The sequence below is a fragment of the Trematomus bernacchii genome, unplaced genomic scaffold, assembly GCF_902827165.1.
Source record: "Trematomus bernacchii unplaced genomic scaffold, fTreBer1.1, whole genome shotgun sequence".
In the NCBI taxonomy this organism is placed as follows: Eukaryota; Metazoa; Chordata; class Actinopteri; order Perciformes; family Nototheniidae; genus Trematomus; species Trematomus bernacchii.
Window position 1 is genome coordinate 11,038,284 of NW_022987720.1, and position 23,468 is coordinate 11,061,751.

Sequence of the window (23,468 nt, forward strand, 5' to 3'; positions counted from 1 at the left end):
AAGTATTCACACATTTCAGATGAAAAATTATTTTAATTTTCAAGATGATAAAAATAATTGTGATAACTCTGTAAACCATTGCATAACTGTAGTGTAACAATTCAACAAGTGTTAACAAACTAGTGATACACTACAGCAAATATGCTGTACACAATCCTCAATGTAGAAAAGAACAATCTAGTTTACTAAGACTTGCACCTATTTCTGTGTTCACAACACAAAACATATCAATATACCAAGAGAATCATTTCTAAGATTATCAGTAGAGAATTTCCTACATATCCATACAGCTGCTCACAAAATAAGGGACATATTGATTATTCTATAAATAAGATCTAAACCCACTGTTGTTCAGTAAATAATCCAAGAAATGCAGTTTCCTCAGATGTAACAAATTCTTTATGAAATCACTGAGAAAAAGACATTTCTTTCCTTATCCTTCCTCGTTATGCTGACAAATAGAAACTTGAAAACCTTTATTTGTTTGAGTTCTAATACATTTTATTGAATAGCGGTTCACAACTAGATGCTACATCATAATGAATGACCTGCGCTCCATAATATCCAGTGACCTATCATTGAATATCTCATTTAGAACAATACATTCAATATTTCAGGGCTTCGATGTTAAAATAACATGACATTTTCTAAAGTGTATGGAACAGCTGGTTCCACATTCAGATTCTTTACGTTTGACAACACGTGTCGTTCTAGCATTTTGCTTAATTTGAACAGCTCCATCATTTGCATGTATAAGATTGCATAAATCTTCAGGCTCCATCTTTCATTATATTAAAAAAACAAAAAGACATCACAACAACTAACAATAATGCAAATTAGATTAAACTATTCCAATGCAGAGCATAATGATACATCTATTACAGTTCATTTACAAGAGTCTTCCCCGTTGGTGCTTTTCTAACAAACAAATTGACTTTTTGGTGCCAAATGACTCCGAGATCAAAATGAATTGAATGGTAGTTCAGCAAGTATTGCTGCGTTTTATTTAATTTTATCGTATGGCAAATACAGACTGAGATAGACGAATATTTTTCAATTACAGCAGTGTTTCATTCAGCTCATGTGGCCTGAATCCTAGAGGATCATTTAGCGTTCACAGAATGGTCTAAATATCGTAAGGCACTGGAATTTTGAATCTAATTAAGCAATTTGAGAGCAAATGTGTCTCATCTTCTCTTGATACCAATCAATATAATGCGATTATTAAAGGCACAGATATACTTGAAAGTAATTGGTCCGTTAGATAAATTGAACAAATCTAAAGAAATGCGAGCTGTGCTTATCAAGTGAATGTTTCTTTCATGTTACAAAACTTGAATTGGGGCGAGTAGACCACAAGAGAGACAAACAATTATCATAACAAGAACTCAAGTTTGAATTATATGTCTGTATCTGCCATTAACGTTTGTCACAATCATCACCTGTCCCGTCATTGTACAAAAACTCATTTGGACCAACAGCTTCAAAGAGATAGAAAACAAAGAGTCAGAGAGAAGAAGCACCGTTCACTGTAGGCCTACCATAACAGCATTTAATGCATAACCATCCATTTCCAAAGTGATTGAGATTATTCGTTAAGCTAAAACGACAAACCGTTTATATGGCCACTTCAGAAGCACACATGTCATCACGGTGACATTCCTTCACTGTAGACGACATTAAACTGACACTGAATCCTCACTTGAGGCGGCTTGTGCTAGCCAGTATTGCACAAACCTGCCATTAATGTATACCTAGCACAAAAATCAAATATACAAATACACATTTTAGAAGGACCCATGCACTTTTGATGAACATTATCTATTTAAGGTACTAGGTGATTACTTTAAAAAAAAAAAAAAAATCAATTTAGGTCTCCTTACTGAAATAATTAAAAAAATGAAATGTAGTACAAAAACAAAGAACAACAGTTTAGGTCTTTGGTAAAACTGCAGAAAATGAGCTCGAGTCCATTGATGTTGTAAGCAAAAGCCATTGGCATATTCCTGTTGGTTACTCTCTACCAGGAAGTCTTACTGAATCACGTATTAAGAGCAAAAAGCCATCCAAAAACAGCCATTTTATTTTGTTTTATCTGGATGGCCTTCATGACTACAGGCAGATCTTAGAAATTGTTTTATTCCAAGGGTAATTTCCCCTTTTGAAAACGTATTTGGACAGCTACTAGAACATCACTTTGGTTAATTTTCCGCACACTACATCATTAATTTAGTTGGCTTCACAGCTAAAGCAAAACAGACCCTGCACCGTGGGGGGAAAGAACTCTGACAAAAATAACCTAAAAAGGGACAATCTATGGCAGTACGGCTCTGTGACATCATTCTTAGTGATATACAAAAGTACTGAATGGATTTACAAATCATTAACAAGTCAAGTTAGACAGATGATATCATAGTTTCTAAAAATCGGAGCTGTGGACCACGACATTCAAACATCTAAATGTAATAACAAGAAACTACATGAATACCTTTTCCAGTAGCAGCGAAGCTCGCAGAAGTTATTAAGCCTTTACTACACTCAAAATAGGTCAATACAAATATCCTGGCAGTGACACAGAAATGTTTTTCCCTCTTTTCTTTGTAGCTGGTTAACATATCGCATAATAATCTAGAAATGATCAGCCTGCTATTTATGCAATTTAACGTCATCATTAAATGCTAAAATACTCTCTTTTTGATTTGCTTAATTGTCATTTATGTGAATGTAAACAATTCCTTTTCCCATATTAAGAAGTAGCAAAAAGTGTACCATGATTTTATATATTGAATAATACGCAAGAATAATCTTTTCTTTAACACAGTAGAAGGTCATTTCAAACAGAGGAACCTACCCAACTTACACTTCACCCACAGAACTCTCAATTCACGGCAAAATCATTACAATTAAAACAAATCATTTTTTAATATGTTGCTATACAAATACATCTGTCCTGTTTGCATACTCCCAAGCGTTGAATTTGAAAAACCTAATTTCAAGGACTGCAGCTGCACCGAAAGAGCACCACGCCGAGGAATGAGAGTGTGTGTGTGTGTGGGGGGGGGAGGGGACGACGACATTGTTTCTATTATCTAGCGCAGAAATACTTAATGGGATTGGGCCAAATACACTGGCATAAATGTATATCTACACGTATATAGTCATACGCATGTTGATGCTTCTGCAAAGTTAAACTGCACAAGCTTTGAATACTTGTGACAATTCTACACATAACCTTTTTCACTGAAGGCACTTTAGAGTTAGAGGCCGATATGTTCTAGGTCAAGAGGCTAGATTCCTACAAAAATCACCATCTCAGGCTTTTAGCAAATACAATACATGTTTCTCTAAACAGGCTAGCCTATAGACATCTCTACAAAACAAAAGTAACTGATTGAAAAACAGCCTTAACACGTAGCATGTGCCTTACTGATATTACAGCTGCTGGTTATGCCTTAAATGCATGTTACATTTGCACTTACTTGATTGAATTGTTTTATAAATCTAACTATGAAAGTAGAAACTATTAAGTACTTTTCTATGAAATCTTAATAAGACGTTGAACCATGCCATGATTTAACAATAGGAAATATCTAAATGATGTTTCACAGTACACACAGAAGCTTCAGACATTAGCTTATATAGAAAACACACAATTAGAAATCAACAAAAAAGGATACCTACAAAGCAGCTTAAAGCTCAATTCTATATACCCTTTAAGAAAGTCCCAGGTAACAAAGTGCTTTTAGAAGAAATCAAACTTCTTGAGTTGGTCAAAATAATGGATGCTTGACTGGGAGGATTTAAAAAAGAATGTTAATCAAAATGTGGCTTCACTTAAAGAGGAACAGATTTACAGACACAGCACTGCTGGATGTTCCATCAGTAACTCCCCTTAGTGTTAAATGCAATAATACAAATATGATGTGTTTATTGTGTATGTATGTATTCATTGCTAACAGCCTATACATTTGACCTATATTTGACACGTTTTCCACACGTCACTTTTGGTATCTCCATGCTGTGTTAATGGGTTTCCCCCCCAAAACGTGTCTGATATAGGTTCTTTGATGTCTTTGATTTGCTTCTGTGAGCTCTTGATGGATTCAGTATATGTATTCCTCTTTAGGTAAAGAAAAAAACTGCTTTGAGTTTTGCCCATTTTATGTTTAACATCAGCACGCTGTCCCTGGCAGTACGTTGGAAACATCCACACAGGGATCCCTTTGCATTTTAAAACCTGAAATACCTGTGGCCCTGGCTACTGTGGTACCCTATCATCAATGGCTGTATCTGTATTTACTGTTGTGTGGGAGTCCTTTTGATCAAACTATTCTCACCACCAGAAAGATTGAGAAATGACCTTACAGTATGAGAAGTACATATTTGTTTTAACTTCTCACTATATATATGATTATACAGTTACAGTGAGTACGTTTTATAGTATTTATTTCTTCCAAAACAAGAATATGATGCGTCTTAAGTCAACAGGTTTGAAGTATATTTGTTACATTTCCACAGTATTTCTGAAACGTTGCTCTGGGTGGATTAGATCAGAGATTTATCCACAATAATTCAAAGTGCAGTGAAGTATTTCCAATGAATAAACAGTCAAACACGAGGATAGAAATACAACTCATACTCATTCATGTCTTAAAGAATACAGATTTTAAGCAAGTTTAGTGGTCTCATTAGCATTTTTTTTTTGTTATCTGTAATTATGCATTTTCTGTCAGGTTTGCATATTTGTATTTTGTTTGGGGAAAGTATTCCTGCATATTGTGTATGTCAACAAATCTGGACACAAGATGAATGTCTTTGAGTGTCATGATTAAAGATCTGAGAAATTGCATTGCGATGTAATTTAATATTCTAATTTGATTGCATGGATTTTCACACAGAAAACCATCTGGCTGAACAAGGTCATGTGCACATAAAATGAGCAAAAACTATGAATGATTTAATCCCCTGTACACAATCTGATAATACTATTTGTTTGTCAGTCAAACATCATTGTATTCTAAATGTATTCGATCACTGTATGAAACAGACATTGCTATTTAGAAAAATGGTCATATCTATTAGCAGTTTTTCAAAGGGCTTATATTTAAATAGTACCTCGACTAGTTGTACATCACCACTTCAGTATTTTTGTTCTACAGTAGGGACATTCTGTTTTACTAAGCACACAGTTCTCACATAGTACATAATGTTGGCAAGGCTGCAGGACAATGCAACGATCATGCTTTTGGCAAACTATACATTTCTTTGACTGAAGCTGATATATTACCTGTGGGGGAAAGAAGAGAATGGATATCAGCCGCAACTTAGGGAAACACTTCATGCAGATTGTTCAAATTAGCATGGCAAAACGTAGCTCTGAGTGATAAGCCTGATAAACCCGTTAAAAACTAGATGCTAAAAGTGAAATTCTATGTGTGATCTATTCTGTCTTACCCCGTCTATAAGGTCTAGGTCATTACGCAGCTGACTCTGGAGCGAGTGGAGCTTTGACAAGGGGAGCTCGTCCAGCTCTCCATAGCTACGTAGCAGCGGCGTCCCCGGGGTGCGACAGAGCGCGTCAAAGTCCCCTTGGAGCTCTTTGAGCTTGCGCTGCGTCTCCTCCCACTTCTGTTCGGCCAGCTGCCGCTCCGCCTCGGCCGTCTTCGCTTGCTCCTTTGCCTCCAGAGCGTCTTTCTGGCAAGCTTCACAGGCCTGGAACAAAGAGTTGCCATTACATACAAATCCATAAGCTAAGAGGTGTTTTAAAGGTCCCCTATTATGCTGTTTTTCATCAATATATTATGGGTCTCAGATATATACAAAACATGTCTTTGAAGTGTTTTGCTCCAAATAGCAAACAGATCATTGTAACATCCCATAATCCCCTCTGTTTCAGCCCTGTTTCAAAAGTGCTGATTCTCTGTCTTTTACTTTAGATCAGGGGTGGGGAACCTCCGGCCCCCGGGCCGTATACGGACCGCGAGACCATTTGGTACGGCCCTCGAGGTAATTTTCAAACACACGCAAAAAAGAAAAAAATTAAAGAAATTTAGACCGCAAAAGAATTAAACAAGCGAGTGCCTGTTTTTCCTGGGTTAGGTCAGGGTACTTGAACACAACACGAGCCTAACGTGTCATCACGTGGTATATGTCTCGTCTGACAGGGGTGTAGTTCTGACGGAGAGCACCAGAACGCCGCTCCGGCACTTCACAAATGTCAGTACCCATAAGGAGCCGTACACATGCCGCAGTTTTTGCGTGGCTGTGTCTTTAGTTGAAAGCCCAGTGGCGATCTGATCATCTGTCATACTGATCATACAGTCAATAACTTTGTTGTTATTAGCATCTGGTTAGCTAGCTATGCTAACGAATATAAGAAGCTTTTTCTCCAACCAGTGAGGTAAAGGGACATCTTTATATGATCATTATAGTTATACAAAAATAAGAGAATAAAGTAAACAGGTATAAAATACTATATGACAGTAAAAGAAAGTTGTTATTAATAAACAAGAATACAGTTTGAAAGGGGAGTGATTTGTAAAATATCCATAAAGAAAAAGAAAATCTGCTTCCAGTTCTGTTTCATATGGTGTTGAGAGATGTATCCATAGATCTCCTAATGTTGCTCTCAAAGTGCACCAGATTGATGCTTTTAACTTCAACATTTAAAAACAAATCTTCTTCAATCATTTGTACGGCCTTGGTTGGTTATTGGCTAATGGTTACACAAGCCAAAAAACCGTTATGACATCATAAAGTGTCCAAAATCTGATCAGCTCATTTTCAGACAGGTTTTTATATAAATGGATCAGGACAGAAAGTGAGCGAATCTTTTTTCCTGAAACTTTCCTGAAACTTTCAGAATCTCTTTACACAGAGGGGACACATGTTTATGTACAAAAGTGGATTTTGCATAATAGGTGACCTTTAAATGAGTTAGTTTACATCACTGACTTGTTTGACCTGGTGCCAGGCCTCCTCCCACTGTTTGATCTTCCTCTTGGCCTCGTCCAGGTCCCTAAAGAGCCGAGCCAGATCTGCACTGCTGGCGCTGGACGTCAGGCTGCTGAAGACTGGAGAGGGGCTCGGAGAGAAGCTGCCACTCACAAAGTCCCAAATGCTGCTGGCCCCGCCGTTCAAGCCTAGGGGAGAAGTGTTAAAAGTCATAAGAACAAGCAGTGGATCGTTGTTTACAATCATTTTGACCAATGTCTAATTGGTAGTGATTTGGTTCAGAGAAACGGCATCTTTCCAGTAACTCTAAAAGCCATATTTCTCAGCGTAACTTCTGGAAGGTTGAAAAGAATGCTCCATACTTAATTACGCTAAAATATGAATATTATTGAACAAAAAAAAGAGGTTAAATATTGCAGAAAGATAATAAAATAAGAACTGTAATAACCTCAAAGTAAATTCAGATGAGAGATTGCTCAAAACAATAACATAATAAATAGATTGATAATTATAAAGAATTAATACCGACACCACTGCAAAAAATTTTAGCAATAAGAGAAAGAAAAAATGTAGTGAAGTAAACTAGAAAAGTTAATAACATGAGAATAAAACAGTAAAAAAAAAAACATTTATAAAGTGTTATGCCAACACAAGTGCAAAATAGTATTTCATAGTAAGGTATAATTAATATAATAAGAAAACTAGAATAAAAAGTAATATTTTGCATGATAAAAAGAGTTTTGTAAATAGTATTGAAAACGTTATATTGCACATGATTTGGATATTACTTTTGTTCTCACTGTGTAAGAGTTCAACTATTTCCATTGCCATATAAGACTGAGATTAAAATCTGAAGTCGAATGCTTCCCAGCTCACGCGGAGCAAAATGCCTGATGCTATCGGCTCACCTAAAGAATTCTGGGAAGAGGAGGTGGGAGTTCCCAGCAGGCCGTGCTCCAGCTTGGCTAACATGTTGGAAGGGTGATTCTGCTGCGATATGGAGGCAGCGAGCAGGGACTGCGACAGAGACTGAGACAGGGAGCTGAGCGGGGAGGTGGAGAGCGAGGAGGACGAGTTAAAGGAGGAAGATCGGCCCAGAGAGCCGGGAATGTTCACAGGAGCGGAGCCACCCAGCATCCTCTGTCCTGTGGGGACAACCGAAACACTGCTGTTACATTTTTATAATTTACAGGCATATCATGAGACCACTTGTGTTGGACAGCTGAATGTACTTTAACAAACTGCGTGTCCTTACTTGCAAATCCCATACTGTTGTCCTGCTCCTCCAGCTCCTTATCCAGAGATGCAACATTTATGTCACAGAAGTTCAGGTCCAGAGCGGATCCTAAGGGGAAACGGAAAACATCTGGCTGACATTTTGAACAAAAATGTGGCAGTACGCAGCTCAGTGGCTTCACAGAGGACTTAACAAACACATACCTATGACTGACTCCACAGTGTTGCTCCCCGGATAGAAAGGAGTGGCTTTTGCATTCATGGTTGATAAGGTGGTGGGTGAAGAACTATTTGAGCCGATGCTGGAGGCCAAGCTGGACGTTATGCTGGAGGTGAAGCTTGTTGCCAAAGGGTTCACAGCAGAGAATACAGTATGTTGTGTCTGAAAGGGAGGCACAGATGGCATGTTTCATTTCTATTGTTGATTAAATAGAGAAGTTGCACATCTCTGTCTGAAACCAGAGGCCCAGGTGTGGGAGAGAAACTTCATTTACATGCACAAAAACCTATATAAAAAAACAAAAGCATTTTTGGCCCTTTTAAAATCTCCCAGCAACTTTCATTGTGTGATGTTTCCATGTCAAAGGGATCCTTGTCACATCAAAATGTAGCACAATTAAAAATGACTAGGAGCTTTTAATAGTATTTTAAATAAATAATGATGTTATATTTAATTTCATCACTGTCAAAAAAGAAAATCCAAACCTGTTTTTCTTGGTCCATCATTTTCTGATCCACCTGCCCCTTGTTCTTAATCTAAAAGTGATAAATAACACAAAACAGAACATTTTTAGTGACAAAATGCTAAAATAAATAATATCAAATAAAGGCAAGCTGGAACTGCAATAAATCACAACATCACAAACTTTGGATTTGCAATGATTCTTGCTATATTCAAACATATTGCTTTTGATTACAGTGTGCCTCGACGTGGGCCACATTCTTTTATAATAACAGTGAAGCAGAGACAAGTGAAATCAACCTAAGGGCACTTCAGAGTGTAGTGTTACAAATGACAGATGGTTTTTCCAGCCTGATTGCAAGCTTGAAGTTCTCAGATGTTGACTAAATGTGACATTGATTACAAAAAACACGCAACAAGGCTCAACAATGTGTTTTTGTCAAGTCACCCATGTATAAGGTACTCAATGCTCTCAAGTGACAAGATACATTGCATTTTTTTTTTATAAAGAACAACCGACACATTAGATGATCTAATACCTGTAAATGAAATGTCTCAAAGTGATACAATTCAAAATGACATGAATGATAAATGACTAAATGAATTAAAAGAGGAATGGCAGTGATGCATTAAAGCCCTGAGTTGTGTCTGTGTGTTAGAGTCTTCCTAAAGCTGAAGAGTCTGTATACCTGGTCCTCTCGTTCAAAGCCCGGAGCTTTGGGATAGTTAGACGTCAGAGATGAGACACTGGATGTGGTGGACTCTGAACATAAACTACTATTAGTAAAGGGTTTGGGCCTGCTGATGGATCCCACTGGGGATAACAAACTGTCGCTTCCTGAGCTTGGAGTTACAGTCGAGCTATTAGAACATGAAACCTGAGAAAGAGAAGTGCACATGGTCTTAATGAAAGGATGATCAAAGTATGGATAAATAAATAAAACCAATATTCTAAATGGATCTATTTTAGAGTGAGAATGTAACAATGAATAGCTTAGAATGATGGTCTTACAATCAAAAGCAATGACGTAACGGAAAATAATAATGACAAATCAATGTATGCATGCCAGCAGAAAGATGAGAGCATGGTAAACAACATATCAACAGCTAAATGGATGAATTGTTATTTAGGGATTAGTGTTCTCTTGAAATACAACACCATGTATGTGTTTATTCTGTAGAATTCCCTTTTGAAGTCGTGACATAGCAACGGGAAAACATACACTTCCTACTTGTCCGTTGCTGCTGGTTGCGCTGCCCCCGCTGTTCCACTCGCTGACGGGACACTCCGAGTACTGAGAGCTGAGCTGGGACTGAGAGCTGGACTGCATCACTGTCAGCAGGGAGCTCATGGTCTCCTCTGTGGAGGGGATTCCTGACGGGAGTACAATTAATGATTCAATGAAAATAGCATAAACAACGAGATGTAACAGCCACATTCCCACAACATTGCTTGTTGCTAAGGCTGCATGACAAATGAAAAATGCTAACGTAGCCGAATATCGCAATAACGATTTGATTTGCTTTTCTTTTTAACTGATATTGAAGTTGACTTTTTTTAGCCTTGTATTGAGGATAATGCTAAAATACAAAAAGAAAATATTACAGCTTGAAAATTTAACTGAACATAAAAGGCCCCAATAAAGACTATTTCCTTACTTATTCTCTCTTTCAACTAACTAAGAAAGAGTCTTTTACAATACCTATTAACCTTTACCTATTTGTTTAAAATGTTAACTGTGCATATTTGAACATTTGGGGAAACCAAGACAATTATCTGACAGGTGTGTATATATATATTAACTCATTTGTTTTCAAGAGTACTGTGACAGTATTTAGATACACTTTGACTTACTTTCTACGTGTGCAAACGCACAAAACGGTCCTCTGGGACAGTATCCGGTTTGTCGCATATCATTGCATTTGGTTGATTTGTAGATCTGAGAGGAAGAAAAACAGACAAATCAAAAAGACAATGAGTTACAAAGTTCAGATTTTGGTCTTGGAAAAACTAGTCAGTCACAACGATACTATCAAAACAATAAAACCTCATAAATACAATATCTTAAAACTGCAGGATTACACAGTCAAGAACACATTTCTCACACTACACATTATTTAATTATGGTTGTTGTGGTAACTAGTCCATTTTAAGGCTTGAGTATTGTAATACAAATGTATTATTGTAAAAGGAAAGCTATGATCATCTTGCAATCTACTTATTTATCTAAATAGTTATCACCGCAATAAACCGTATTTTATTTAGTCTTATTGTACAATATTTGACTTCCTATTCTTTTCTTGTATAAATCATATTCTATTTACATGTATATAGACTTCTTCTTATTTTATTATATATGTTGCATCGTTGGAGGAGTCAGAAGAATTGAATTGCCGTTTCTACACTGTAGCGTATGTGCATATAAACCCTTTGAATTGATGTATGTTATTTTAAGAAGTATCCCTCACCTCTGGGTGGAACTGCTGTTCTGTGCGAGAGTGGCAGTACTGGCAGCTGTCTGCACTGTCACACTTTGAGGGCTCGCCCCATTCATCCCCATGTTTCACATTAGGGCAGGGAGTCGACCTGCATCACAGTGAGAACATTTAACACGTTACAATCATACAACTCAACACCCTGTTTCTTATTCTAAAACTCTGTCATCATAACTTACCTATATTTGAACTTTCTTGGATTTCGTCTTCGATCTCTACTGTTGTGGTAGTGGGGGCAAGCGTAGCCCTGCCTGCATAGTCGGGGGGGGCTTTGTACACTGATCTGTTTTATAGTTGGCTAAAACAAAGTTGGTATCTGCAAAAACGGCAAAAAGAATTGATGTCATTTTATTTGTATTTTGCAGGAAGTGTGTTACCTGTTGCATGAGCTGGTTATCATGAGCGGGGGGGTAACTCACCTTGCCAGCGGGGGTCTTCTGTCAGAGTTTTCTCAATCATAGCTTGGCTGGCTAACACTCCTGGCTGCAGGTCAGGAATACCTTCCCCAGATCCCAGCTGTCCGTTCTGAAGGGCTTCTTGTGCTTGAATCTCTCTGTGCACATAAAACCAAGGTTAGTTCCATCCCTAATGCTTTGAAAAGTATACAAGGTTGTCGTTTAAAAATAATTAAATATAGTATTATGCTAAATGACTGAATCACTGGCCTCTCTTAATGTTTATCATAACACTGTACATTTATACAAGTGATAATTGCTGAAACTAATTCTTAAAATACATTGAGACACTTTATACTGGGTCATCATCAGAGGATTAGGGCCACATGAGACCTTTTTAGGAGATCTGAACAAAAGTGAATGTTTTTTGGAGTCAAAATTGTGATTCTCAAAATGTTGGTCAGATCAAAAAGATATTTACATGTGGCCCTTAATCTCTTCCATAACCATCCAGTATAAAAAAAACGGGGGTGGGTCAATAAGGGATGGGCACAGGATGATAATTGTTTTTATTAACGGTTTTTAAGGAGAAAAGGTTTTATTACTACTGTTGAGTGTTTGTTTTTTTTTTATGTTTGCTTAGTTTGGCAGCTTTGAATGCATGTCTTTTCTTTGTGAAATGTTGTGTTTGTGTGCCACCTCTGTGGTACACTAAAGTTTATCTTCAATATAATAAGTTACAGGCAGATGTACCAGCATTTGTTTTGGTATCAGATAACCTCACTCAGACTCTTTCAGCAGCACAGAGCTGAATGCAGCTAATTGTCTTTTTTATGTTCACTGAACCAAGCCCTTCAAACAGTGTTAAATCCATTAAACCTTTATACTACGGACATTCTGTTGGCATTACATCCAAGTTGGCTGATTTGTCTGTTCCTTTGTGAGTTCAAAGTTTGGCAGGAAATAGAGAGGCCACTATTTGCTTTATATGTCACCTGATATCATAGACTGGAGGTCGGAGATCATGTGGCCCGTGAGCGAAAGCACAGTGGAGGCCATTCTTCACACAATGCCCTCGAGCGTCTGTCTCATGGATGCAAGTGCCGGTCTTGTAATAGCGTAGATGGTACTTTCGCTCTGTGTCGCCCGTGGTCCGGTGCAAATAAGGACAGCTAAGGAAGCAAGGAAACAACATTTTAATATTTCAGCGGATGAAAAAGAATAAAACACTTAACAATGCTCCTAAAAGTACTAGATTCTTCTAGTACATATAGCATCTTTCATGTGAAAACACAATAGCTAAGCACTGCACAGTCCAATCAAAATAGAGTTGTTATTATTATATTGAATTGTAATTATAAATAGGGTTCTCTTATGGCTGCACACATTTTTAAACAGATTCTACTGCATTTGCAGGGCTGACACACTAGCAACGCCTCAAGAAATGTATGGCCAATAAGCCTCTTGAATAAACAATTTTTTTTCCTTTCTTGAATAGCAACAGTTGCTATGGCAACACAAAAGGTTATACAAAAATAGCTGCCATTGGCAGAGGAGGAACTGTAAGGATGGCAGACGTTCATTTTCCATTAGTCCAATAATCATAGTTCTTTTTGTTTTTTATGTTGGGCTCAATTATATGCTGTGCTATTTGTAATTCCTGGTCACACAGAGAGAACTGCAGCCTCCTTAGGAGAGATACCATATATTGTTTCAGTTGCGTTCATATTTATTATACTTATAATAATGCTTGACCTCTTTTATAGTGAATTGATTGCCTGTCACTCTGATGCAAATGATGCCATGTGCAGAACAAAGGAGACTATGTGGTCACACATAAGAAAAAAGGAAACTAAATTGGTGTCTTATTGTAGGGGAGAACATTTTCGTGCATCAAATCACATGCTGCGATTAGAAGAAAAAATACTGATACTGATATTGTGATACTGATCACAAAGCAACAACCAAATATGGCTAAACAGCATATCTAGCACTCCTCACTTTAGTAAATAATACACCCATTTGTATATCTTATCTTTAGAGCACTCTATGATTATAACTGATACAGTCCTCTCTTGGCTGGAGCTGATCTGCACATATGCCATTAAAACACACAGAGCTTGTTTATGCTGCAGTGTTACTAAAGACACAGCAAGCTGATATAATTAACATGTTTTAATCTATAATTTTCAATCCAAATTCACAAACACATGCTCCTAGTCCCCTGCAAACATCTCTGCAGAACAGTTAGCTTCATTGTAGAACTGCAAAGTAGAGTTTAAAGTATTTTTTTTGTAAATTGTCATTGCAATGTCAACCTGTGCTATTAACATGTCAGGAAAGACTAACTGTTACACTTGAATATAGTGTACACTACATTCTGTCTGTAGGCGCTACTTTCAAGCAATCTGCAGTATTTAGGGCGTATAATGAGAGCAGCAAAAGGGCAGAACGTAGTACACTTTATCATCTGTTTTTATAGCAAGAAGAAAATCAAAAACATAAATGTTTTGATAATTTATTTACCAGTTATTTTAATTAAAAACATCAGAATTTAAAGAAAAAGCAGCTTCTCAAATATGGAAATTTTCCGTTTCTTTGTTTTAAATAATTGTAAACTGAATATAGTTGTCATTTAAAGATATCACTTTGGACTATGACTAAACTGGAGAGAACATATGTTGCTACTATTTCATAGACAAAACTATTGATAGGGAAAATAGTAAGCAGATTAACCAGTAATGATAATAAGATTATTATTTGCAGACCTAATGGCTTCGTCTTGTGCATCCCTATTAAATTAATAACACATTTCCCTTGATCTTTATACAATAACACAACAAAAAGTCATAAAGTTTCCTTACGTTTTTTTCAAAGACTGTCAAACTCACTATATAAAACAAATAAGTAAACAATATATATATCCATCCACACAGTTCTTCCCAATTAAGACACATCACGACCCAAACCTATTTAAGGGACACCTGAACGTTTTTATACTTTATGACATTTCCTGTGCTTTGAATGTTTTAGTGGCATCAGTTTGATAACATATTTTTCCCTAAAGCTACAGAGGTTCTCATCCCAAACATGGCAGCAAAACATCAGTCAACAGCTGCATCACAACGCACTGAAGCTTTCATGAAAAGACTGAAACTTACTCATCTCCATCCGGGCAGATGCCTGTGGTCTCGTCGTATTTGGTGCAGTACACGTCAGGGCTGTAGTTAAAAGTTCCGTCTCTTCTTCTGATAGGTCTTCTTCTCCGCTGGTTGAGAAAATGCCAGTGAAAACACGTAAAGGGTCTGTGCTGCGTACACTTGTGCTGAAGGAACAACGGGCACTGCTCTGTCCTGAACTCCTTCAAGTATCTGAAACAAGGAAAAGCAAAATAAACAGTCTCAGGAACCGCGTTCTGAAATGAACACTCATTATGAAATAAGTCAAAAGCGAGGAAAAAGTTTAAAGACAGTGTTGTGTCGTGGTATGCAGCTAGTGTTGTAGCCTACTGTATATTTTTGGGTCACTAACGTAAGCTTGCTATTCAGAGAGTAAACTACGTTAGTGTTTGGACGTAACGCTTGTTGAATGTCCATGAGCGTACGTCTATAAATGTGCGTAGCAAGGGGGAACTCAAAATAAGGCCGAGCTATTTACAAGCAGACTGGTTAGCGAGTTCCTGGCTAATCATTTAGCAGACCAAGTTGACGGTTTAACATTCAAAAGATTATTAAAAACAGTTCCCCAACTCGGTAAAACAGTTATAAACGATTCCGTTAACGCATGGCTTGACACTTAAGCGATTTAAGACGTCCGTGTATCCTACATTAGGGCTGGTGTCGTTAGCGTGCAGTCGCTGTTTGCTATGTGACGTTAGGTAGTCACAAAGCCTGGAAAAGCACCATGTTTTCAACGCACACATAAGAGTTGAGGAATGCGAGAAATGCAAACGCGCATATGTGCACGTGCAAAAAACATTTTCTTCAACGAGCCATGTTGTTGTTTATTTGCAGTAGCTTTACTCACGTATAGTGGGTAGGTTTCTCGGTTTGAGGAGACGCATTGGCCGCCGTTTTCGAAACCGACGGCATTTTCAGTCAAAACAATGAATTGCGCATGCGCTCGGATCTGTTGATCGCGTCCATGCATGCACGTCCGCACACACTGCATCAGAGCAGCAGGGGGCGCTGAAAACAACACCGTGTTTATGTCCTCTGGCTTGTTGGAGCTGATTACTTTATCTCTATCAATACACATTCTGCCTGAATGGACTGTTATATTTAATTATAGTACAATTAAGGAATATAATAATACCCCCATTTATTTCAAACACTTGAATTACTTGAACATAAACTGTTAGACTGTAAACTCCAATACATGTTTGTCCGGTCTTGAGGTTATCAGGCTTAATCTGTCATTTCCTCTTCCTCAAATGATTGTCTTTTTATAGCATACTTTAGAAAACTCATCACTTGTGAAAGTCACAGCTCTATTTAAGGTGAAGGTGTCCGTGGGGGGGGGGATGTAAAATCTTTTCAGGTTTTCTCTTTTAGATGCTTCTCTATGTAGCTCATTACACTGTGATTAGATTTCTCTTTTCTTTGTGTGTTTCATTTGTTTTTATGTCAGTGATTATGCTTAGTTTAAATATAACAGATTTTTAAAGAGTAAAATCATTTCACATTATTTAATAATGCATGTGTTTATAATACAAGTCTTTAAGTATTTTTAGGTGATCTATTTTTGGAAAGTATGTAATAGGAGTGTTTTTTTAAACGGAAATGCAGGTTTGGCAGACAATGCACAGTAGATACTTCAATCAGCTGCCTCCAAATAAAAGTTTCCAAATGTCTGTTTTAAGAATGTGGTTGCTTTTACAAAATATTGGCAATAAGCTATTTGATGGGTTCTGCCCGAAGCCTTTAAAAACCAATCCTATTTCTTCCCCTCTGTATCTGGGAAGCTAATTATTCTATTCAGATCTTTTTTCCTGCAAGGGATTTTAATTTACAAATGCAATTATACGTTTGATCCATTATTCAGCTGCTGAGGTCCTCCGGGTGCACAGCCTTATAATTATGCATAAACCCTGGACTGTCCTGTTGTAATTACTTTGACATGCCCCACCCCCACTCAGCTTACAGTTGGATGTCCAGTAACGTTCTTAGGCAGGAAACATTTTGTCTAATCACTTTAAGTAGAATTATATTACATTTGGTTTGTTTTGGTGTGCACAATTAGATGCCAGCTCATTAGATACAATTCTACAATATCATTTGTATGCGATACAAAAGCTCTGCTATGAATTGTTAAATTTTTCGGAAGATGTTTTCTATCTTCATTAACATGAATTAAAGTGACAAAATATAGAACAACAACAATCTGCCTTTATCCATACCTCTCTGAACAAAAACTGAACATCAAGACTTGTGTTTTTTTCCCCTCACTTTATGCATTATCCCATTGTTTTGCACCTAGTAAAGTGGCCACTGTGTATATTTGCATCTGCACAAAGTATATTTGTACTTATATTAGTTGAAGCAACAGCAGCTGGTGTACAATGAGCATACATGTACCCATAAGCCTGCTAAACTACTCTATTTGTAATAGTTTTACCAACAACCTTTTCATCTAAGTCAGGACAAAAGCTTGAGGTTTTGTTATCATCATCATTTTGCTGCTTATCTGCCCAATATTTTTGCATGAATTACGTAATTATTTAGCATTATTTTCTTTAACCAGATAGATTTGTATCCCGTATCATCCAGAGGAAGTAATGTGAGCGAGGGGAAAAGTCACACCCTCTCTACTCTCTGTGACGTCAGCCATCACAAACCTTTGACCTCACTCAGAGCTCTCAGCTGTACACACAGTCCACTGTCAACCTCTTCTCACAGCATCTCCAGTGTGTGTGTCTGTGTGTGTGTGTGTGTGTGTGTGTATGTGTGACGTAAAGATGATCCTTTGTCTCTTACACCTTGTCGGACTCGGATGGCCTCTAGGTGTTGCTTCTTTATCTCAGAGAACATGACAGCTCTCATTGGATTACTACTTCCCTGTCTTCCTGTTTGGTGTACCGTCTGGGGCCCTGATAGAGACACGTGCTGTATTCAGACTGCACTCAATCCAAATAGAAAAAAATACATATTATCTTTGTCAAGGTTTAAAAACTGTGAAAACATGCTGAATGCTTTCCTGCATGATAAGGATATGGGACACAGAATCTTTAGCATCATGTACCACAACAAGTTTGCCTCTCATAAACAATCACTTAAACAATCCTCAGCGCTGCTTTCCCAGGCTGCCGGAACTGTTACAGCTGGAATAACAGTTTGTGGTTTGGACTCCTGTTTTTCCAAGTCACGCCATTATCTGCCTCATGCACAAACACAAACTCAGGCCTACCGCAGACTGGCTATACACCTTTTTATATGTTGATGCACAATGCTCAATCTGAGCGTGATACAGTTCTGTGGACTCTTTTATGGTTGTGACATAATACATCCACCTGTTGAGGTCAATGCACATAAACCACATGCTGTGTCGGTTTTCTAAGAATATAAAAGAGAGATCATATTCTGTAAACCCTGTTGTGATTCAAGAAATGCACATGAATCTGAGCACAATTTGACATAAGAAAGCACTGTAATATAGTAGAAAACAGGAATTTATAATGTTCAATAAACAATTTGAGGTTGTTAAACTTTATAGCAGGTTTCATTAAAGCCTCTGATGCGAGACCATTTCAAATGTTTAAGCTGCACCTGTGTAGCCGGGTAATCTGCATTACATTAACCTCTGATCAATGTGCTAATGAGCATCTTTGTTCTGTCAAAAGCATTTCATCAAACTGTACATGATGATGGGAGAATCCACGCGTTCCAAAGTTGGCCTTTTGGTATTTGATGTCTCATGTCATATGTTAGATTTGAGTTTTTCTGTTAATTTGATAATAAACAATTAGTGGAATCCGTTTACAGATAGGAGAACAAGCCACACATGTGAAGATGAAGTATTTTTCGAGGTGGCTTTTTCTGTCACAGGCCCATGTCTGGTTGGCTATTGCAGTTTATCAGTGTTATATGCTTTAAATAAGAACAAAAAATGGAAGCAGCTTCACGTTGTCAACAGTGAAGGATGTGTTTAGGCATTATGATCCCCTCCTGGCAAGGCAACACCTGCTTCTTTTCTTTATCATCATGCTAACAGGAGCTGACAAGTGTGGTAATATCTTATTCCATAATATAGATGACCTCAGACATCAGATTCTGGACACATTCAAAGACGGGCTGTGACCAAAATGCTAAAAATAACACATACAAAAATAAAGGGTGTAGCTACGATACCCTTTATTTAATGTGTGTAATACTCGAAGACATACACAAAGACTTCCCTTTTATATTCCTGGAAAAGTGGGATATTTTCTTTATTTCTAAAAAATAAAACACATTTTTGTGCATTTTCCATCGCATGTTTAGCTTTACAAAAGGACATTTCCGCTCAACAGAAGAAAAACAGACAGGGGTACAGTTATATTTACAGTGAAAAGAAAGTCACTGCTACTTGTTGCCTCTTTGGGTTTTTTCTACCTGTAATGCTATTTTGTCAATGATGGTGTTCATGGTGTGTATTACATTAGATATTATTGTCATTTTCAATTAATCTGCTGATTATTTGGAAACATGTCCATCCCTATCCCTCTAATTTCAAGGTGATGTATGTCAATATTTTGTTTGGTCAGTCCAAAATCTAAATATATTGCCTTTTTATATAAAATGAAACACATTTGAGAGGCTAAAAACATCATTTTTTGCCATTTTTGCATGCAAACCAACTTTAACCATTAACCAATTATCAAAGACGTTGGTGATTATTTTTTCTGAAAATAAGTCGACTAATGGTTGCAGCCCTAGGTTATACATCATTATACAGGTGTTTCCATGTGGGGTTTAACTGAAGTGACCCCTGCCTTGCCTGATTAGATTTGATGTGATGCATTATCTCCTCTGTGCATGCCGAGCTGCAGCCTTTGCTATTGCTGCAGGTAATCCCACACAGAGCCAGAACATGTTATTTTGCATGACAGATCACTTATTATTGTCTGTCTTACACAAAAGCTGTTGTCCTCTGACACTCATCTATCCATCGCCTTAAAAGGACAGAAGCTGACATTTTGCTCCTTTCCATCAAACACACTTTTTGAAGAAAAAAACACACACCGAAAACAATAAGTACATAATTAAACATGTATGAAAACATGAACATAGCTTCAAGTACCTTATGTGCATTGTACTGTAATCTACATGAGTCATTCCCATTCTTACTTGAGTGTATATTTTTGGTGCTTTTGTGTTTTTGTTCAGAAAGTGAGCAGGTTAACTGAGAGGCAGACCAGATGAAGAAAGCTGAGGTTATTTTTCACACTGGGTGAAATGTTTGAGTTTTTAGCACACCTTGTGAGTTTCTTGTCCCTCTTCCTATCAGTCACACCTCTGACACCACGGTCCTGACAGGGAGGTGTAGATCGAGGGTGTGGTGGCAGAAGCGGTTCACCACTGACCAGCTGGCCTTCTGCTTAACGAAGAGCCGCAGCTTGTCCCTGAACGTCTCTCCTAGAAAGCTGTAGATAATGGGGTTGAGGCAGCTGTTGGAGAAAGCTGCCAGGTTAACAATGTGTCCTGTGAGCGGGTAGTCGTGCCACAGGGTGGTAGCTGTCTTCTGGGCGGGGTCCGCCGTGCCCTGCAGGAGCTGGATGCTGATGAAGACGTTCTCCGGCAGCCAGCAGATGAAGAACACCAGAACCACCACCACGATCATGCGCAGGGCCTTCTGCCGCCTGGGCCACAGTCCTCGGTGCTTCTGCGCCCTCATGAGGATTCGCCCGATCAGAGAGTAGCAGAGACCAATGATGGTGAAGGGCACCAAAAAGCCGATGGTGACCTCCAGCCACTGGATCTCCAAGACGTTGGCGAAGCAGAAGTGCACCTCGCCCCTGTGCTGCGTCTGCACGATGGTGAAGGGCAGCAGCGTGGCCAAGATGGACGCCATCCAGATGAGGCCGCAGCTGAGCTTGGCGTGCTGCATAGTTCTCAGAGGGCTGCTGCTTATGGAGCTAGCTATGGCAATGTATCGGTCAACGCTCATCCATGTGAGGAAGAAGATGCTGCTGTACATGTTGACCTGCAGGAACAGCGACATGAAGGTGCAGAGGACGGCGTAGTCGTAGTATTTCTCGTTCAGATTGAAGACCTCGATGAGGGAGTCAGCCACCAGGATGAGGTCGGCTGCAGCCAGGTTGACAAAGTAAAGGTCGGGGATGGTCATCTTCTCTCTGTGGTTCAGGTTCACCACCAGGATTAAGATGTTGCCGATAAATCCAATAGGAAAGAGGAGGATGGTGTACAGGCAGGACAGGAAGAGGCCGATGGTGTAAGATCGGTTTGAGTCTTCGGTCAAATCTGTCGCGTTGTACTCATATGAAGTGTTCACTGTGGCGTTAACGTATATCGAGACCAGAGAGGTTGTCTGCACTTCCATACTGACTGTGATGGGACTGTCTTGAATCATTGCCCACATGTAAGTCCCCTGTTGATGCTACATCATTAGACCCTGTTCCTTCCCAGTGATGTCTCTTTACAGGGTGAATCATCTATGCAGCGTTTGCATGCTGACAGAAGTCAGGTGAGTGGAGCAAAAAAAGTTACAGTTTCCTTGACCTCATGTTGACATCAAGGTTCGTCCACACATAGATTCCAGACACGAAATAAAAGCACCTCCATGTCTTAAAATGGCCTTCGTAACCCGACTCCTCCTTTGAGTCATCCGATTTGTCCATCCAAGTACGTGAGCATCTTTATTCAGCGAGCCTCGGCCAGAGACGCTATTGCTGTGACACCTGAGCTGTGGAGAGAAGGAAAGAAAATCAGAACATGACAGACAATTAGGAGCACAGACTTGGAAAAAGCAGCAATTCTAAATAAGAACAACTACAAGGTATAGCATTTTTTTTTAAATAAAACACACCCCTTAGATGAAGAAGACACCAGTCCACTTGGAAAGAAGAAGTTTAAAGGTGTCTGAAATAAATGGCAGACATAAGTTAGCACATTAACATTCACGCTTCAGACTTAAACAGATGCATTGAAATCCTCCTTAGAAATCCTTGGCCAATCACAGCTGCAGAGATGGTTCGTCCAGACTCAATGACTTTGAATTGGTGACATATATTTTCATTAAAATTGAACAAACCTCTGTGTTTGGAAGGTTCCAGTCCAGACACATCAATCTCAGTTATATATTACATCATATAACATCTTTGTTCTATATTAACTGCAATAGTTTTACGTTGCTTACTATCTCTTCATTTGTCGAAGAATTTCAGGCTCTGGATTTCTGACTTTCCCCAGGGATAGGAAAGACGACTACAATGTTAGGCAAACGGGACCTTTGGGAAACATGCACAGCCCTAAGGGTTTTATTTCCTCCAGAGGAAACCTCCTGCAATATGAATGCATTCTTAACAACATAGTCTTCACAGAAGTAATTCAGCACACGGAAGACACATGTGATTATAGGCTAAACTCTTACAAAGAGAACAATTCAATAAAGGAATAAGCATCACACAACCCTTCCTATATGTTGTATCAATATATAGTGAAATATTTCTCTAATTAAACAAATGATTATTTTTCTTTAATATCCAGGATATTAAAGAAATCTCATTGAAATAATATTGTAATGTTTTTTTCTTCTGAGATTGTTTAGATAGTTCCCACCATAATTAGTGAGACCTGACAGTATGGGAAAGTGCTCTCCAGGAAATTAAAAACAAAGCCACTTCAGACATTTAACGGAGCAGAAGCTACGGCTTTAAAAAAAGCTAGTTACAATAAACTCATTATGCGACAGAATTACAGAGACACTAACATTTAAATGAACTGTAAATGAACAAATGCATGCAGTTAGAGAAAGACCTTACATGTTCAAACTTGAAAATGACCACAAACAATAGCAGAGATGTCAAAAGCAGCACTTACTTTTTGAATTGTGGGGTTTGTTGCTCCTCCATGCTGGTCTGGTACAGAAGTCGGAGAGCCACAGATTTGTAAAATCCCATGTCCGGGCTTCTCTTCTGCACCACCTGCTGTTTGGCCCAACCCTGAGAGGAGAGGAGGGCGGGGGGGGGGGGGGAGGCGGAGAGGCAAGTGATGATGTGTCAGCCATGGTTTGTCACCACGCTTCATCACATTACCTTCACTTTTTGTTCCCCAGTTTGTGATTACAGGTGAGCACTGAGCACCTACAAAAAAGAAAGGGGCAGCAGATTTGTCTTTTTTTGTTTTTTGTTTTGGACTTTTTCTTTTTTAATGGATAAAAGAGACATAGAGAAAGTAGTATGGACTGTATATATACTAGGTTGCTATACCAAGAGAGCTGATTTGACCATAACATGAAAGTTTGGGCAGCAGATAAGAAGTTTTACCTTGACCAGGCAGTGTTGTTATGGAAACCACTTATATTTCCTGCAGTATTTGTTCACCTGGGTTGTAGCTCTTAGTCCGAAGTTCCGTGTAAACACACCCCATATGACCTTTCTTAGTTTTTCCATCAACTTGTTTGTGAAATAGTGTACCCACTGATCTGCATCGATTATTGATTCCCCCACAAAACAGAAGACACTGACCCTTTGCTTATTTACTGTTCAT

General features: G+C 38.4%; 2 protein-coding genes across 2 annotated transcripts; both read right to left on the bottom strand.

Moving 5' to 3' along the window:
• Positions 1-17: 17 nt before the first annotated feature.
• On the bottom strand, positions 18-15,901 carry unkl (unk like zinc finger). Its single transcript, XM_034144270.1, is given in 17 exon segments — positions 18-5,287; positions 5,455-5,712; positions 6,955-7,142; positions 7,863-8,099; positions 8,210-8,299; positions 8,395-8,572; positions 8,896-8,946; positions 9,562-9,750; positions 10,105-10,247; positions 10,728-10,812; positions 11,342-11,459; positions 11,548-11,636; positions 11,638-11,684; positions 11,788-11,921; positions 12,759-12,935; positions 14,925-15,134; positions 15,790-15,901. Coding segments are annotated over 17 exon segments (2,415 nt in total). The 5' UTR covers positions 15,855-15,901; the 3' UTR covers positions 18-5,131.
• A 3,334-nt stretch (positions 15,902-19,235) lies between these two features.
• gper1 (G protein-coupled estrogen receptor 1) lies at positions 19,236-21,482 on the bottom strand. Its single transcript, XM_034144272.1, has one exon. The coding sequence runs from the start codon at positions 21,337-21,339 to the stop codon at positions 20,248-20,250; it is 1,092 nt and encodes a 363-aa protein (XP_034000163.1). The 5' UTR covers positions 21,340-21,482; the 3' UTR covers positions 19,236-20,247.
• Positions 21,483-23,468: the final 1,986 nt, after the last annotated feature.